This window comes from Microcebus murinus, chromosome 7 (assembly GCF_040939455.1).
Source record: "Microcebus murinus isolate Inina chromosome 7, M.murinus_Inina_mat1.0, whole genome shotgun sequence".
Lineage (NCBI taxonomy): Eukaryota > Metazoa > Chordata > Mammalia > Primates > Cheirogaleidae > Microcebus > Microcebus murinus.
The window spans coordinates 94,529,047-94,547,616 of NC_134110.1; the positions used below are offsets into that span (position 1 = coordinate 94,529,047).

Below are 18,570 nucleotides of genomic sequence, written 5' to 3' on the forward strand. Positions count from 1 at the left end.
GAGGTGCCCAGGTTTCTGCCAACAGGAGAATGGATACACCCTGATGTACTCTGTATATATCACTCATCTGTATGCATATATTCTTGTGCGCTCATATATGCCTACAGTGGAATACTACCCAGTCATAAAAAGGAATGAACTGCTGCTGCAGATAATATGTGCATAATACGATATGATAACACTGCAGATAACATGAACATAAAGTTGAGGGAGAGGAGCCTCACACAAGTTCATATTGTATGATCCCATTTTTATGCAATTCCAAAAACTAATCTGTGCAAAAGATAATAGAATAATGGGGCCACCTCTGAGGGTGGGGTTGGGGAGAAATGTTAAACAGGAAGGACCATGAGGGATCATGTTAATGTTCTAGATCTTGATAGGGACTTGGGTTGTACATTTGTTAAAACTTAGGGAATGTAGTATGCTTAAAATTAATACATTTCATTTTATATAAATTTTACATTAAACTATAAAGAAATGTTGGAGTGTAGTTTATGATATACAAGCTGAATTATTTAGGGCATGTGCACTGATGTCTACAATTTACTTTGAAATGTATTATACAAATAAGGTAGATTAATGGATGGATATAGAGAGATGAATAGATATGACATAAGCAATGTCTTAAAATGTTACTATTGTAGTGGAACCTAAGTAATAAGAATGCTTTCAGTTTTGTTGTGTTTAGGGGGAATTTTTATAATAAAACATTGGGGAAATACTCATAAATTAATTGAGTCATAGGAGGTAGCCATTTTTGTGGGTCAAAAAATGGTCAAATGCCGGCACTTTCTTATTATTGAGCCTAACATGTGACAGCACGTTTTTTAGTCACTTTATTTGGCCATCTTTATTCGACAAGGCATTAATAGGAAATAGCTCCGTTTGCCTCCAGTCATTGTGCTCCCTTGGGCTAGATTCATCTCCTCCTTGCTCTGGGGAGCAGAGCCTCTTGGCTATCCCTGGGACAGATGCCTTGATATCCCAGCCACTTTCTGTTTTTAAAAGCGTGTCTGGTTTAGATCCGATCCTGTTTTCAGTGTAGAAGTTCTTGTCTTCCCTTTGCATCAGGGCTGGAGGGACCGCAGTGGGGAGTATTGAGTTGTGCTGTCCCAAGGTCTGCCTTGGGGCTGTGCCTGGGAGGAAGAGGGGGAAAGGCCTTCCTCACTTCTCAGGCCCCTCTGCTGTTGATAGTTGAGAAGTCAGTCTCCTTCCAGGCATCCTTGGTCTCTGCAAGGGATTCTCTTGCAGCACCTCTTTCTCACGTGGCTTTAGGAGACGGAATTTTGGAATTCACAAATCAATATTTATACCTTACCAAGTTGGTTGAAAACTCAGATTCACTGGTCTACAAAAGTGTGGTTATTCAGCTTTTGACAAAGTTGTGAAATTTCTGCTGGAGAGGGAAATATGTATATGTGTAAGAAAGGTCGCAGTTCTTGTAGTTAGGGGAAAGGACACTGTTCACGCATCACCAGTTTATTTGGTCATGATTTTTTTCAAAGAGTTGGGCAAACTATACAGACTGAAGAAACAGTCCCCACAAGAATGCCCTCACTTCAGACACCAGGAGCAATTTCAGGGGCCTTCAGGGCCACTGTGATTTCAGACCTGCTGGCTGCAAATTTGAGGTCCCCACAAACGTACTCAGGGTTGGTAATTTACTAGAATGGCTCACAGAACTCAGGAAAGTGCAGCACTTACCATTGCACTTGCATCGCAGTGAAAGGATACACGTTAGCACCATCCAAAGGAGGAGCCAGGAGGGTGTAAAGTCTGGGCAGCTTCCGAGCACAAAGCTCCATTGTCCTCAGGGATGTGGTACCTCCTAGATGTGCAATGATGCGTATGGAGTATTGCAACTGGGGGAGCTCATCCCAGCCCTTGCTAACCTCACTAGTTCTTGGGGCTTGATCACATGCTACATGCATGCCTGACCTTTAGTTTCCTCCATGTCCTTCAGAGATCAGAACTGATACAGTGTGTCCCAAACCTCATGTGGCTAGGTTGTCCAGTGGCCAGAAACCCCGGGCAAACAAAGATACTCCTATCAGGGAGGACATTCCAGGGACCTAGAAACCTCATCTAAGTCACTGAGGGCAAAGGCCAGACCTTTCTTTGGATTAATTCTTCACTATGCAATTTTTAGTTGCAGCAATTTCTTTTTGTTGATTAGTTATTCATCTTCATTATTATTATTTAGTCTTTTGTTTGCTAATGAGATGCCTGGTGGCTGGCAGCCCCTAGGTAGCTTCAGGATGGGGCTGGTCACACCAAAGACCAAGGCAGGACTAGAGGGTCAAAATTTCCAGCCCCATCCCCAAACCTTCAGGGAGGAGAGAAGGGCCGAAGGTTAAGTTGATCACTAGTGTTTAATCAATCATGCCTGCACAATGACGCTTCTGTAAAAGTTCAGAAGGGCTGGGTTCCTGTAGCTTCTGTGTAGCTGGAGAAGGTTGCTGCAGGGTGGCATGCCCAGAGCTGGCATGGGAGCTCCGAGCCCCTTCCCGCATGCCTTGCCCTGTGCATCTCTTCTGCCTGCGTGTTCATCTGTGTCCTTTGTAGTAAACTAAGTGTTTTTCTGAGTTCTGCAAGCTGCTCTAGCAAATTAATTGAACTTGAGAAGGGGGTCATGGGAACCCTGATTTATAGCTGGTCATTCAGAAGTTTAGGTGACACTACTTACAACTGGCATCTGAATTGGGGGCAGTCTTGTGGGACTGAGCCCTCAACCTGTGGGGGCAGTCATGGCACATCAGTGCCACGGAACGACAGGAGCAGGCAAGTTTCGTGAGTCAGGGAGTGACTTGAATGATGCATCGTGGACTCTAAAATAGATGTGGAAATATGTGAAGGCAGGAGGCAAAGAAGGGGTAGGAGAGAAGGAGAAATCAGAGAACTACAGGATCTAAGAAGAAATTGTTGAATTAAACAAACTGGAAAAATAGGAGGTTGTGATCAAAGAGTGCATGTTTCCATTCTGTGCATCACCTGCGATGGAACCTAAATCCTGGCCTGTGAAGATGGTTTCCACCTGGGGGGGGGGCATGTTTAAGTAGGCTTTGCTCACTGTCTGCAGGGTGGCCTTATTTTACTTTGGTGATACTGGCTATTAGGTTTAAAGTTATGACTTGCTAATGATTACTTGGGGTCCTATCTGCAGATGAAACATTTTTTGTTTTAAAGGCCTGTATTTTCTTTTTTCTTTTTTATTATTTAACCCAATTTGAGAATCTCAATGCTGCTAAGACCTGTATTTTCGGTATCTCATGATACCCTGCTGCCCTTATGACGGGACCAGACAAGCATTGCTTTCTTAGCAGGGTTACAGATCTTCCAGGATGGTTGTGCCATCCAGCAAACTGTAGATGTGATTAGGAAGGTGAGTCGGGGTGGGTTTATGACAAGATCCATGGTCAGAATGAGTGTTGGATTTAGAATGGAGGGGAGCAAGGTCTCTGGGGATGAACAACTGAAGGAGAGAGAACCTGTCTTGTTGGCCAAGGATCGACAGTGAGACCTCGTGGTTATTGGCTGGAATCTCGCTGTAGAAGACTGGAGTGTGGGTTGGGGCTGGGGGAGGCACAGGAGGGGGTGGGTGGCAGTGGTGAGGGACGTGGTGGATCCTGTAATTAGATGGCACGGACCTCAGAGGAACAGGGTTTTGTTGTTGTCAGCATTTTCTTTTTTTAGGGTGTAGGGATATGATGATTGGGAGATTGGTAAAAAAAGAGGTACTACTTACTTCCTCCTTCCCCCAACCCTAAGAATTAGAGATGAATAGTGCAGTATTCCTTATGTGTGGTCCCAAGACCAGCAGCATCAGCTCACCTGGGACTTGCCTCAGAGATCCTGGCTCGTGTGATCTCAGGCAGATATTAATGGTCTCAGAACATTTATTGAAGGTTTGGTCTTTCCTTGGACCCAGGAGTTGCTATTATTTCCAGCAGCTATTACAAGGAATAGTAAACTAAATACCACTTTAGTTGTTTTTGCTAGGATTTTAAAACATGATTTGTTAGCTACAAATTGCATTTATTTTTAAACTTCTCATACATTTTTTCATCATAAAAATGAATTGTTATTATAAGAGGTAGTTGCTTGAAATTCAGAATTTTCCTTAAAAAGTGTTGTGATAGATTAAGTGATATTTCAGAGAGTTTTCTCCTGATCTCCCTATCTAAATATTAATAACAGGTATGCCGTTGTCATTGTGAACTGAGGAGGAAAGACATTTTATCCAAATAACTATTCAACTATTGCAAAAGACAAGAGAAGAAGGTTAACTATAGGACTTGAGAAAATGCTTTGGTAAAGATTTATCTAGAGGAATAACAGGAACAGCGTTGGAGAAGCCTCCAGGCTGAGGCATGCCTAGATTTTAACAGCTGTGATTCTTGTGTTAGTTCAGCATTTGGCCATTGACCTGCGGTTTAGAATACAGCTGGCCTTGCCCAGGCCAGGAAAGAGAGAGATGAAACCCTAGCTACGCTGGCAGTCTCAGGGGAAGGTAGGATTATAAAAAGAGCTGTGAATTGGAGGTGAGATTTGTGCATTAGTCCTGAGTCAAGAAGAATTTGTTGCACCAGATGACTTCTGCAAATATTTGTATGCGTAGTTTGTGTCAAGACACATTGAGGCACAGAACTGATGACTTCCCCCAAGATCAAATGTAATGGAAAAGCCAGGAGCAAACCCAAGTGTCTGAACCATACTGAGCTGTCTACCATGTGAGTGTGGCCATTTGGTTTCCAGTGGTCCCACCTATGTAGGGTCTCTTGTTGCTCTCATTCCTGCCCCCCCAAAGAAACACAACAAAAGAAAGTTTCCAGAATATGTGTCTAATAAATTTGCATGGCTGTGGGATGGTGGGTCATCTTAAACCTCTATTAATAAGTGATTCGTTATCATTTAACATTTTAGCAAGCACCAACTTCAGTGGGACAGATCTTGAGGAAAGGAATGGGGGAAATAATGCTTGGTCAGGGGATACAATTTTGCTCATGTGGCCATGATACCTGCTTCACTCTGTCCCAAATCTGGGCCATTAAGTATTAATACTGTAGGTTGCAGACTCCTCTTCAAAGCATTTAAATGTTTCATTTGCCTATAAAGCCTTAAATTTGAGTGAAAAATTAAAGACTTATAAACAACTTTTATTTTTTTATTTTTTATTTTTTGTAACAACTTGGATGGAGCATATAAACAACTTTTAAAGGTTGCTGCCTTGCTCTAGATACTATTTGTGCTAAATTAATTTAGTATACTAATCAGAACTCTAATGAATTTGTGAACTGCTAATCTTAGATCAGTGAAGAAATGTATTAAAATTGGACTGATTTTATTTCCCAGAAGAGACTATTTGGAGATGGTGGTGTTGGGGAAAAGTAGAAAAAAATTAGAATGCAGTTGTATAATCTCTTTTGAGTTCGCTTTTAAGATAGTGTTTCCTAGGTCACTGTTCTCACTGCTAAAGATTTCTTTCTTTTCCTCTGTTCTCCCAGCCTTCCTTCTGTTCTGTCCCCTCCCTCCAGCCCTTCTCTCCTGCCCTCCCTCCCTCCTTCTCCAGGGAAACATTTTGCGGTGTTGCGTTATTTTTGCCGTTGGAGGAATTACTCCTGAGATGGCAATATCTGTGCATCAAAATCTTGAGCATTAATTAGTTTCTCACCATGTATTCTCTTTCATTCAAACAAACTAAGTCATGTTTTTTTCTTGTAGGCATTTGATTAGATTCTGAAGGGCCAAATCGAGCTGTTTTTGTGCTTGGGGCCACAATTTATAGAGCTGTTTCTGTTTTGAATGAGTTGGTTCTTAAGCTAAAGCCATTAAAGCCTGCTTCTAAGAAAACAAAACTGCCAGCACAATTTGTTTCATTTCGTTTTTTCCAGCATGTGCCTGATTTTGAAGGAGTTGGAGTTAGGAGATAGGACCAGCTGAGAATGGAATCCCGTAAGTGGGAGAAAGGCTGTTGAGTGGTTAGGAGTACACTTCAGTCTGAGTGATTAGCAGCATTTGGCCATGAGGTAGAGACCTCTAAAAATAACTGGTGAGCAGAGTTTGCAGTCAGGTCCAATTTCAGCTCTAGCTAGAGGCCTTGGCCAAGCCAGAGTTGGCCAGTCTAGAGCTCTGGTAGGGAAGGGCTTGTGGTGTGCCCCAAACCTGCCGATAATAGTGCTTTGATTTTTTTTTTTCCCTTTGGTATTTATTATTCATGGATTGAAGAAATCAAAATGGCTGAAGATAAAGGTATATTTTTGTTATTTGGGTTAAAAGTGGTTTTGGATTTAGCTGACAGCTTTTTGCTTTTATTTTCAGTTGTGCTGTTGAAGTATTTTTGGCTAAGTGCTCGACTGCATCGTCGTCTTTTTCTATTTTGAACTCCTAGAGACATCGACTTTTCACAGTGGTTGAAGTTTTCATGGAATAATCTATCTTTAATTTGAACATGTTTTGGTGTCTTAATTTAAACTGTCTTTTGGTATATTACACTATTAGAGGCTGTATTTTACAAACTTCAAAAAATGTGGAAGCTGTCTTCCTTAGTCTTGTAAGTTAATTACAATGAATTTAAAAGAATTTAGAATATTCAGATTTTACATAAAATAATAGGAAGCTTAAGAAATATATATCCAGTGTCATGTTAATGAACTGACTTAGTTGAAGTAAAGACTTACTATATATGGAAACTGACGTCCTATTTTGTGGAGTAGACAATAAATGCAAAGAAAAAACACTAGAATTTAATTTTGTTTTTTAAATTGATTCATTAATCTTCAAGTGTTCTTTAATGACCTGTTGAATTTATTTTTGTATATATGTTTGTTTTTGCTTTACTTTGTAAATTAAGAGTCTTTCCATTAATTGATAGTAGACTACATTCATTCGCTCCTGATGTTGAAAATTTGTATAAGAAAAAAATAGATACATGGAAACTACTTCTCTCACCTGTCTAAGCAGAAGAGGATTCTACTATGAGAATAGAGATTGTGAGCATCTCCACTGGGAATATGGTTTGGAATAATTGGTTAGTGGATCACTTACCCAGTCTGAAAAGTGCTCCGTGTAGCCATGAAGAGGAACATAAGATATGTATCTGACTTTTAATTCCTTTACTAGACATTTCTCCCTCTCCATGGATTAGGTAATCTACATAGTTAGGTAAATTCAGCTGTTCGCTTTTAGCAGTTCTTGGTTTCCAAAGGGTGACATTTTTGTAGGACGGAAAAGTAATCAGTTTGATGAGTGTCTTGACAGTTTTTATTGTTTTTAAAACTTTAAATGTATAGAGTTTATATGTGAATATGAAACTCCCAGCATAGTGCTACCTAAAACTTATAAATGGTTGATTTATTTATCATTAACATTAATGGTAGTTCAGTTAGTAGTAGGCCAGTTAAGTAATTGACTACTGTTTGGGTGCTGGGGTACATCTTCTATTTCTATCTAAATAAAGTTACCTATTGCCCCTAGATTAGTCTTCATTTTGGACTATTTGGACTATGCTTCCCACAATAATTATCTGTGTTTGGTACTCTGTGGGAACATTTTTTGATTTAAAGTTCATGTATTTTTGATGAAACAACATAAAAAAATTGAATCACATAGTTCTTGCAATATTCGTAACTCTAGTAAACATTCCTTTCGACTAATCCCTGGCACTACAGGTTGAACATGGAACCAGAAAATGAAAAGAAGACTTTTAGGTTTATTCTGATCTTGGAAAATTGGGACAACTCTTAGATGTTCTTCCAGAATACCTTTGGAACAAAGTACTGGTTCCAGATTTGCTTAGGGATTATACACCCTCTTGAAGGGTTTGTCTTACTATACTTTCGTCAGTTTCATTGGGCAGAAACTGATATGCCCTTTGGGACTGGGCACACCGAATTTACAAAGTGACGTATTAGGAGTATATTATTGGCTGTTGGTAAAAAAGTTCTCCAAAAAAGGTGTGTTAGGAAAGACTCCCATCTATAAGTTAGTGTTTTATTCCTTTATGGAATTAGTAAATGTTAACAGTAATCAAGTGATAAATCTGTTTAATAAAAACTAGTTTGAATGAAAATGTTTCTAAGATTTATTATACATTTCTTGCATTCTTAAACAGATTGATATTTTAATGAGAGAATCAACATGAATGTCAGTTATTACCTTGTACTAAAGATTATTTTAAAGGGTCTGCCTACAAGTTTCAATCACAAGCAGCTTCACAGTACTCGGCTTTCCTACTTCTTGGCCTGCTCTTGCTGCGGATCCTGCCCTTAACAGATTTTCCCTCTAACAGTGCTTCACTGCTTTCATTCATTTGGGTCAGGTTGTCTCTGAACTCTATTCTGTAGTTTTGTGCACTGAGTTGGCAAAGTTGATTGACGTTGTTAGAATTGTGCCTAAAGTGAATATGAACAGATTCTCGGTGAAGATTTTACTGTGTGTTTGGTTCTTTCTCTCCTCCTGGTCCCAGTCCCTCTCTGTTTTGGTGCATGCATTTATTTAGTTTTATTTAAGGAAGCCTTTTCCCCACTTTTTCCTTATATTTGGTGTTGTAGGTCAGTAACTTAGATGAGTGTCATAGAATTAGCTTGGATAAATGATATGTGACTGTTCAGAGTTTCAGAAACTTTCCTCTCCTATTTTTGTTTTAAGAAAGAGAAATAGAGAATGTTAAACTTTGAGTTCAAATTATTATTTTGTTTTATTAGCTATTTCATGATAGGCTTTTTGTGAATAGTATCACCTTGAATATACTGTTATTGATGTACACATTTTGAAAACTTAATTATTGAGTAAAATTTTTCTTGCATACATGTGCTGAATAAATATTAAATGAATAAATGAAAGGCTGAACTATATTTAGCCTAGCTATTTTCCAGTTAATGAGGAAAAATACAAGAGACTGGTGTCAATTACAGAATGTTCAAGAGAAGATAAGACAAGATTACCCTGTTTTACTGAAGTTTTAGTATTCATTTTACATAAATATTTAAATTTCATTCTTAGAGACAATAAGAAGCCAAGGCAGGAATTTCTTAGTCATTAACTATTATAGTTCCATCTTTATGCTTAGTGTTGTACACAAATGGGTGTGTATGCATGTATCTATATGCTATGTAGAAATAAGGGTTTTAAAAAAATATAGTCTTAGAAAAAAGTCTTTATAAAACTTCAGGAAAGTTTAATAAATTAAACATATAATATTGCTACTAAATCTGTGGACCCTCCCTGCCCCTACAGAAGCCTACTCAATTTTATAAATCTTTTCTTGTTTTTAAATTTTAGTGGTGGTTTATTTTGTATTTTTTTAAATAACTTATATGCATAAGACAAAAAATATTGGAAATCATCATTTCCACCACCAGCATTGCAGAAATTCTCACCCAGTCTTTCCCTCCCATGGCTGTGTTGAGGTAATGAAACAGTGATGCCTGTTTGAAGTTGATTTAATGTGCAACAATGTCATCTGTGCCCAGCAAGTATTTTTTAATGTATAAATTATGTTTTTGTATAGCTAGTTTTTATGTAGATCATGTTAGAAACAAAGTTGGTAGTCATATATTATTTGGTAAGCATATTTTTATAAATTTACTATATGATTATTTAGAAATTTGACGCTACCTGATGGGTATGTTAATATTGAAAGAATACCAGAAGATGGAGTTATTTGACTTTTTCTTTAAGAATGAAATGTTTTTTATTTAGTCTTCATAACTGTATGTACTTAGACATAGATAAATATATGTATATATTGGAGTGTACACACACACCTACATACTCAGACTGATTTAGGTTTTATCGATCCTTTTGAAAAATTGATCTAATGTGGGTTTTAAAAATATATATATATTCTTTTAAAAAGAAGAGTTTTATTTTTTCTTCCAGAGGAATATACTGGCAGTATACTCTTGACTAGAGTCACTGGAGATTATTCGTATTGTTCACTAATTAGAGCTAGACTAGAAGTCAAAAGGCATGTTCTAGATTAGAGCTAGTGAGGCTTTCTGAAATCATGTTATTTGGCCAGCTCATTATGGATCAAGGAACTCCGGTCTGGTCAGGGTATGTAGAGGTCAAGGTATGTTCCTAGTTCTACCCACCGTGCACTGGTGACTTTGGGAGAATCATTTCATCTTTCTTATGTAAAACAGGTGATTATTTGTTGCTTTCCTTCCTGGTTCGCCACCAGGCACTCCCTCTATAGACATGTGGAAATGTTTGGGGTGTTTTTATTTATCCTAAGCCTTGGAAGCTACTTGCCTTTGGATCCAGAGGAAAGCAGGGATGCCAGATGTCCTGCAGCGTGAAAAACACTCCTACAGGAGGAGGCATTGCCTTGCATAAACACCCAGAAATGCCCTCTGGAGAAGCCCTGACAGACACAGCAAGGATCACATGCAGCAGTGTCTGTGGAACACTGTAACAGCAGTTCCACGTGCTGCATAAACCAAGGCAGGGTCTTGCTTTTCTACCTGGTTGGTAAATTTTTTGCTTTCTCAGAGGCATTTTGGGATGTGATATATCCTTTTAATTAATTTATTAATATTTACATATTAATGATATGTATTCCTTATTAAGGGAAATTTGAATATTGTGGTATGTCCTTTTAAGGACAGTGTTGACTGTTTTCTGTTACTATCACATGACTTTTTTGTTTATTTTTTGGCTGTAAGAAGAATATTTACAAAGGAATATGAGTTAAATTAAACATATCAAATGTGATAAATGGCAGTTTTGGTGGACAGCAGTTTACAGATCTGCTTTCTGCGTTGAGACAGTTGTGAATGAACCTTTTTCTGTTTCCTTAGGCCCCAGTGGATCTTGCAAAGACAGAGGAATGAATTGTGCTGTTTTGCTTCTCTTTGTCTCTGAACTCTTTTTTGTATAGTTTCCTTTTTTTTCCTCTTTGGCTAAGAATATGGAGTGGTTTTGGGGTAGATAATTTTCTTCTGTGGCAGTTAATAGAGTTTGTAAGAGTCTACCGAAACAAAATGAAATAAGAGAAAAAAATTTGACTACATTTCTATTTCTAAGTGATTTCATTAAGTTGTTGATAAGCTCTAAACTTTAAAGGAAGTAATATTCAGGTAGTTTTGATAAAGAACTTGGAAGGAGGGAATATATATATTATATCAACTCTTTCTTTTTCAGAAAATCGTTAGCCCATCAGTAGTTTATTTCTTCCATTACTTCAAGGTTAGGGCTGTTTTGTGTTGAATCTAAGAAGAAACTTTTCTGTTTTCAAAAATCTTTATTTTGTGTAACATGTTTTGAGAATTCAAGTAAAACTAATACTTTTGAAATGATCTACCATTGTACATACTATCAAATTATTGGAAAAACAATTTAGTGTGAAAAGGGATATCCAATTTCTTCTCATATAATGACATTTTATATTTATTTCTAAACAGAGACAAAACATGGAGGACACAAGAACGGGAAGAAAGGAGGACTTTCTGGAAGTTCATTCTTCACGTGGTTTATGGTCATTGCATTGCTGGGAGTCTGGACATCAGTAGCGGTTGTTTGGTTCGATCTTGTTGATTATGAGGAGGTTCTAGGTAAGAATTTTTATATTACTTATGTGAATTTATAAGAGAGTAAGTGACAGCTTAGTAAGCTTAAATATTTATCATCTTTTTGGTAGTTAATTTCTGTAGCCTTTCAGTGGATCTCAATAGACTGGGAATAAAAAGAGATGTGATAAGGGCTGTCTTGAAGTAGTAGCTTTTGATTTCTTTGAACATGACCTGCAGTTTAAAAAAAAAAAAGGCTTTATATATGTGTGTCTGTCACACAGGGAGTCTTATCAAACAGTACTCATTTTCACCGTATGCAGTACTTTATAATTTCTATTCAATTTTGTTATAAATTTTAAAAATACTTGATCATAAGCCACTGAATTTGTTTAAGGACCTACTAATGGATCAAAGCCACACAATCTGCAAAACCCTAAAAGCATACCCCTCTGTGTATCTGTTGGGGTAGGGAGTGTATGTGTACAAGTGCTGGGGTGGGTGTGTGAGGGGGGTGTGGTCTGTATGCTGGTCTGAGGAAGCTGCTGTGGTACTTCTGATAGTTTCCTCCTTTCTATTTTTCCTTTTCTCTCTCCATAATCACTGCAGTTTTTCATAATCTTTTATATTAATCATTATTGTTCCTGGAGTCACGTTCTCTTTTTTAAATATACTTCTCCAAAAAATTTTTTTTAAAATTGAGGTAAAATTCATATAACATAAGATTCTATATTATAAATATTTGAAAATATACACTTTAGTGGTTTTTAGTACATTCATCATTTTATGCAACCATCAGCATTATCTAATTCCAGAATATTTCCATGATGCCTTTCTCCCTGAAACATTGACTCCCCTCCTCCTTCCTCTCCTGGCAGACTCCAGTTTACTTTCTGTGTATGTGGTTTTGCTTATTCTGGACATTTCATAGAATCATGCGATACGTGGCCTTTTGTGTCTGCCTTTTTGCACTTAGTATGTTTTTAAGGTTCAATACTTACTCTGTCTTATGGCTGCATAATATTCCACGATACAGATACACCACATTTGGCTTATCTGTTCATCAGTGATGGACATTTAGGTTGTTTGCACCTTTTGGCCATTGTGAATAACGACCGTTCTCTTTAGTAAGCCAGTGGCAGACATGGACCTGCCACTGGCAGAAATGCTGCTTGCCTACATACACGGTATTGCCTAGAAGATCCCCCTTCCATTGGACCTCTTGTGCCTCTGCTTTACTTGTAGATTACAGTCTTCTTTCGGGGGCGGGGGGAAGGCAAGGAATAACAAAATATGTTTATGTATAATCTGTTTTCATTGAAGTTTTCCATTTTTTTTTTTTTTTTTTTTTACTTTAAGGAAAATATCTCTGGGTAGATTAAGAGACAGAGGGAGAATTTTAGTCTGGAGACAAACTTCTGAGTAGATCTGTGCTTTTACTGACTGACAGTGGTATGTTGGTAGGGAATGCATGCATGTTCAGTGAAAGAAGGGATTTTAAGTATTTATACCTTTCAGCACAAGTAACAGTTTTCATGTTTTTACATGCATGCAGCCAAAGCAAAGGACTTCCGTTATAACTTATCAGAGGTACTTCAAGGTAGGCTACTGGAGATACACTTTAAGTCTACTCATGTTCATCTCTAAAACCTCATTCTACTAATTTAGGGTATCACCTGCATTGGAGAATGTGTGTATTAGGGCCAATTTCACCTTAGAAGTTTGTGTGGAAAGACAGTATTTTCTGTTCTTTAGTGTAGAGCTCTGTACCATGTATAGCCTTGACCTGCACATTAGTACTTTTCATTTTCTTAGCAGTAGAAATGATAGCATCCTCATGTCTTCATTACTATTATCATTGTAAATGTGTGTGTGCTTGCTAAGTCAGACTTCTACATGGCAAGTTAACTATTTTCCTAAGTAGAGCAAGGGCTCTGGGGAGATAAAGATTGATCACAGTTACCCTGTGCCTGCTCTTACACAATCTTTTAATATGCTTTGTACTAAAGAAATGGTAATAGTGCTGCCGATTTTTTTTTAGTACTAATGTTATATTTGTGAATGCATTTAAAATATTCCTGTATGTTATTACAGTTCTCCATAGCCATTGTGCAATGATGAATTGTAAGTCATGATTTTGGGATGTTTTTTAGGAGGTTGAATGTATTTAACTATTTGTAATGCTAAACATAACAGTATTCCTCATGATAAAAGCATTAAAGCCTTAAAATACATGTTTACTAATTTTGAGGAGTAAAGGCCTTGGCAGTATTGTCTTCTCAGCATACCTATTTTAATCCCTTTTTCCCTTAGTAATAAATGGCCAGCGCTGATTAAACTTGTGAGTAGAATAACCATAAGTTTAAGTTTGTAATTTTACAAAGCATCCGGTTTTACGTAGTTTATTTCCAGAAAGTCTTTTTTTTTTAAAGGTTGATTCATGATACTTCTGTTGTAAATCATCATTGTAGTAAGATATAAAATTAGCTGTCCTTTTATTTTTATAACTTATGCTCTGTGTTAATTTATATTTAGTCTTTGAGGTTGGGTTGATTGTTTCTCTTGCTTTGGATATTAATAGTTTGATGAACTTTCATACTGTAGAAACATTCCATTTCATGTAACTGTTAGAAATGTATTGATATTGTTTCTTTTATATGTTCAAAACTTTACCTAAAATATTTTTATCAGCATAATAAAAAAAATTATTCTGAAGTGATTAGATCAAGGTATTGTCATATTATGTCAGTTTTTAGAAATTGTTGGGTGAACATTTCCTGAATCTCTAAGTGAATTGCCCACCATTTTTAGGTAAAAAATCTATTTGGTATCACTTTGCAGGATTAAAAGAGCAGAGAATTGCGTCAGTTGGTAACATGTATGACTGATGGGCAGGACTGTAATAAGTGGTGATACTTTATTAAATTGATTTTCCCTTTTGTTCCCATATCTGTCATTCCTCCCTGTTGTAGGAAAACTAGGAATCTATGATGCTGATGGTGATGGGGATTTTGATGTGGACGATGCCAAAGTTTTATTAGGCAAGTACACATTTTATTTTTTGTTAGTAGTGATAAAATGCTGGAAATAAAAGAATATTTTTGCTTTAATAATACCTGTGTCAATAGTATATGTATTTTATGAAAGATATTTTCCCCTTAAATCATATATTTCATTCCTGTTGAAACTTGAAATGGCTTAATTATTTTTTCCATAAAGTCTCACATTTCAATTTACTTTTTTAGTGGATAAGTATATAGCTCTTACACATATATTTTTTAATAAGTATAATAATTTCATGTATGTTTTCAGACTCAAAGTACTTCATATTCTGAACTTAACATTTGAAAATATAATGACCTAGTCTTTCAAATATGGTAATTATAGCCATTCTTCATTGTCATTAGACATAATTCACTTTCATTTGAAAATGTAAATTTCTGTAGGCTTACATAAATTTGTTTTGAAATAAAATCATGGTAGTAAACATCTTAAAATGTTCTATGCATATTTTAAAGGTAACATTAAAATAAGGATGCCTAGTATTTTGACCAGGTGTTCTTATTTTGGAAGTCTTGGACTCCTCTATTTATGATCAGGATTACCTATCTTTATTATTGAGCTGTTTTTTGTAATAAATAATGATGTCGTATTCCTTCATTTGATTTAAAATGCTGTCTTCCTGGAAAGGATGGTGCTAATTTTAATGTGTAAATTTTGTATAATCTGGCCTAGTGAGATTTCCTTTGCATTTATATGTAGCAATAATATATATTAAAACTTTTTATATCAAAGTCTTTAGAAAAATAATGGATATGGCATGGTATTATACACTAAGCTCAATAGACTAATGACCCAAAGAAATTCTTCCTAGGTAGACTATTTTGTGTATATTTCATAGACATAAAAACATGGGAGGATACTAGATCTGTAACCAAAGAAACTTTTGGGGGGATTGATCTCACCACCTTATAAAACAGTAAGTTCTAAATATGAAAAAGGTTTTAGTTGTGATTAAGTGTCATAAAGCTTCTTAATTTTGACCTTAGTTTATGTTTTCTCATTACTGCTCAGTGGGAATTAGTGTTTGCTGCTTAACAGTAGAAGCTCCTATCTTAACCTTAATGAGATTTTCTATGGAATTCTGTCATTGCATATGTAACTATGAGTTTCTGTAAATATATTAAATCCTCAGATAACTATAATCCTGCTATGTGAAAGAAATAAAATGATATGGAACTTAACATATCATAATGATGATAATTCCCTTGCCTATAAATGCTTATTACTCCAATATATTACTTAATCTTAAACAATGAATTCTGAATAGAGAAGCTTTATATTTTAAAGATAACTTCATGTGGGCCAACTTCCCTTATTTTTAGAAATAATATAACTTCTCATCTACTGTATTTTATTGGAATATGGTGTTTCTTCAATAGAGCACACCGATTTCTATAGCAAATTATTACATTAATAACCTGAGTTTTAGTATACTGTAGATTTCAGAAGTTATTCCCTTTTAATCAATCGCTAAGAGGATAAGTAATTATACTTTGAAAAATGTTCTTTGCAGGTGTAGTATTAGCAAATTGTAAATTGTCCCTTTGATAAGAATTCTATACTTTGAGCTAGAACCAAATTTGTTGAATCTCAAGATTTATTTTGGTAATTTTACTAATGGATGCACAAAGAAAGATAAGATAAGGCTAACATAAAGAAACTGTTTTACTGTATAAATGTACTAGTTCACAAAAAACAAACCAAAGTTGAACTGTGAGGCTTGCTTAACACCTCTGACTTATTTCTACAGTGCTTGAATTCTCTGCACGAAATACAACCTTAACTTGAATTAAATTTTATGACTAAAGTTCTTTTCTGGTTTGTGAGATCATTGTAGCTTAGTTGTGCCTCTGTTACTGCCCTGTGATCGCAAAGGCAGAACCTGGTGAAATTGTTGGGGGAACAGAGGCTTTAGTGGATTCTGTGTGATCAGGAAGAGGCTATGGGGGGAGTAAGGTCAGTGAGCATATGCCCCAAAAAGAAGCTAGATTTCCTGAAGCTATTTTCCCTGGAGAGATAGCTCAGGGGTTGAGCTTAAACTTAAGGTAGAGAGAGAGTCCAAGAGGAGGGAGGATGTTAGGAGAGCAGATAGATGAGAGTTTGACATGGCAGGGGTAGTAATAGTTGAGATATGTTAAACTTTTGTACATTTAGCATTTATTTCATTAAATATTTTTTTCTAGATTCTTAAATCTGCATATACCTAAATCATAAATTTGGAGGAAATATATACATTCATGTTTACATTTCTTTCACATTTTAAGGCTTGGCTTTTCTTGTGAAATATAAAGAGAGAATTAAGTACGTGGGAGTAAATGAAGATCAACAGCTATCATTAATTTTATTATTTCTGGCCAAGGCTTTTCTAAAAGATTCTTTTTTGAAAATATGCCATTTACATAATTTCCTATTTTCCCTTCTGATTCACTTTGAAAATATACTAAATAAGCCTGTTCTCCATTTACACAGCCTCCTATTTTTGTGGCCAAATTATCTAAAATAAAAGTATCTTTGGTTTTAGTTTGGATTATTGAAAACTACATTGTTTGGAAATATATTCTTTAAAAACTTATTTCCCAAATAAAATCAACAGGAAAATGATCCAAGGACTAAATGCTGAGAGTAACATCTTCTTAGAGTAACACCACCTAAGGATTACATGGTTGTCCTTTTGCCCTGTGACTAGCACCTGGCTGGCATCCTATCAGGTATGGCTGGAGAACAGAAGGGAAGCCAATCAGCACTTCCTAGACACTTGATAAACATTTGTAGACTGGATGGACGCTCTAGAGAGCTGACAGGAGGAGAGGACTGGACCTTGCCAAGCCAAAGGCATTGATACCCTTTTCTTTGATGGAAGCCAATTATTCTTAGAGGTTAAGAAGGAATTACCCCAAATATTTTTTTTTTCTCTTTGGCCTAATATTTTGTCTTAAGAACCACGGGAAGGTTGTGGGGCTGGGTAAACAGTTTTGTTCACATGCTTTTGCATATTTGTTGCACACTTCAACCTGTCATGCTGAAGGTCAGGACAATTTTATATTCAATACTTTTATATTCAGTACTTATGGTATATTGGAAAGTGGAGAGAAATAAAAGTGTTTGTGCTAAATATGCAGCTGTAGTGTTTTAAGGTGGGAAGAAGAGGCAGTGTTATTCCCACAGAGACTTAGGTGAAAATACAGATCTTCTCTGTTCACAGCATTTGTTAACTGTTAAATTCAGTGAAGAAATATTCTGGGCTTGCCAGGAAATAATTTAAATACTGACTGCAATTTGTGTTTTTTCTCTCAATAATGTGAAGAATGGCACAATATAGTTCTTCTTTGACTAAAGTGGAGAAAATCCATTGTCATCTTTAAAATGTAAATTAGTTGTCTTATTTTTTGCATGCCACCCTTGATTGCTGGTAGTTATATTATGTGGAGAAATTGTGTTTTGCCACACTATTAAATGACTGAATTAGTGGTGTTACGACTGGAAAGCTCTATGGTCGCGGATGTTCATATTTCTTACAGCCAGAACACTACACCCTATTTTTCCACCTCATAATCGTGGGACCATCCTGGAAGTAGCTTGGCAGTATTGGTAGACTTTGATACCAACTGGAGCTAAGACACTTTCCTACCCAAAGCCAGTTCTTCTCAGAAAAAAAAAATGATAAAAAGAATATGTACTGTGATTTCTTTCCATCATGGGGGCCTATTTTAGGTCCTGTACCTAAAAATGATAGGAGTGAGGATCTCTGCAATAGAAGCTAATTTTGCAGGTTAATGGGGAGAGGAGTTTGCAACGTTCCTATTGCATATGGCTGGCTAAGGCCTTGATCAAATTTCGTATCAGTAGGCAGAGTGAATTATTATTAATAGCTGACTCTTGTTATTGGCCAGAATTGCAGGGCCATGAGTCAGTTGCCAGAGTTTTATAGAGCTACACTATTTAATAGTATTAAAATGTAACTTTTTAATTTTAAGTATTAAAATTCTCTGAGTTA

At 36.4% G+C, this 18,570-nt stretch overlaps 1 protein-coding gene across 12 annotated transcripts in view; it reads left to right on the forward strand.

Moving 5' to 3' along the window:
- ASPH (aspartate beta-hydroxylase) overlaps nucleotides 1-18,570 on the forward strand; it is a 214,080-nt gene that overhangs the window by 20,507 nt on the left and 175,003 nt on the right. For 4 of the 12 annotated variants that reach the window (XM_076005279.1, XM_076005281.1, XM_076005283.1 and 1 more), the window contains exons 2-3: nucleotides 11,409-11,558; nucleotides 14,486-14,554. In XM_076005279.1, coding sequence (XP_075861394.1) covers nucleotides 11,409-11,558; nucleotides 14,486-14,554 — 219 coding nt within the window. Of the gene's footprint in view, nucleotides 1-3,846; nucleotides 6,253-11,408; nucleotides 11,559-13,068; nucleotides 13,114-14,485; nucleotides 14,555-18,570 lie in introns of those variants that run through there. The other 8 variants (XM_076005278.1, XM_020288811.2, XM_076005280.1 and 5 more) reach the window with 6 other exon arrangements.